Source organism: Penaeus monodon, chromosome 30, assembly GCF_015228065.2.
Source record: "Penaeus monodon isolate SGIC_2016 chromosome 30, NSTDA_Pmon_1, whole genome shotgun sequence".
NCBI lineage: Eukaryota > Metazoa > Arthropoda > Malacostraca > Decapoda > Penaeidae > Penaeus > Penaeus monodon.
The window spans coordinates 16,014,614-16,015,333 of NC_051415.1; the positions used below are offsets into that span (position 1 = coordinate 16,014,614).

Below are 720 nucleotides of genomic sequence, written 5' to 3' on the forward strand. Positions count from 1 at the left end.
TTGTATTTTAATATCGGACTAGCCAGCAATGTTATATAATCCTTGTTTTAGCTTTGAATTGTCAAAAGAGGAGGTGGGGTCGCGTTTGATCCCAGGTGTGAGTCACAGGAAAGTTGTATGAGTCATATTGACCAGGCACTCTTCTCCCCTGTGCGTGTGTTTGTATGTGCAGGTGGAGCTGTCCTGGCGGCTGGGCGATGGCGAGCTGCCGGAGCACGTGCGGCGCCTCACAGAGGAGCATACCCGCCTGCAGACGGAGCACGCGCGGGCTCGGGCTCGGCTGGACGAGATGGAGAGCATCCGGGAGGAGCTGGAGAGGACCAGGAAGAACCTGATGGAGGAGAGGTCCGAGAAAGAAGAAGTTCAGAGTGAGCTTGATAGAACATCCCAACGAGTAAAGGATATGCTCACGTCCATGGAGGGCGTGGAACAAGGTAATTTACAGTTAGGCAATATGTAAACACTCCCATTTACTCTTACATCTTCCCTATAAAGGATGTTCTTTAAGACAAACATGTTGAACTTTAGAAATTCTTACACCGCATTGCCTATTTCCTTGAGGCATTGTCAACATACATACGTATATGTTTTTAAATGAATTTTAAATAAAGTATACCAAGATAAGTCGAGAGAATAAGAGAAAATTCTTGAAAATACTGAAGTAGGAAGTAGCTGTTAAACTGACCTGCTGCACACTTATTTGGGCATCGTGACAGTGCG

At 46.2% G+C, this 720-nt stretch overlaps 1 protein-coding gene across 6 annotated transcripts in view; it reads left to right on the forward strand.

Moving 5' to 3' along the window:
* LOC119592560 (early endosome antigen 1-like) overlaps window positions 1–720 on the forward strand; it is a 107,753-nt gene that overhangs the window by 94,901 nt on the left and 12,132 nt on the right. For all 6 annotated transcript variants that reach the window (XM_037941434.1, XM_037941436.1, XM_037941433.1 and 3 more), the window contains one exon: window positions 173–434. In XM_037941434.1, the coding sequence (XP_037797362.1) occupies window positions 173–434 (262 nt within the window). The remainder of the gene's footprint in view (window positions 1–172; window positions 435–720) is intronic.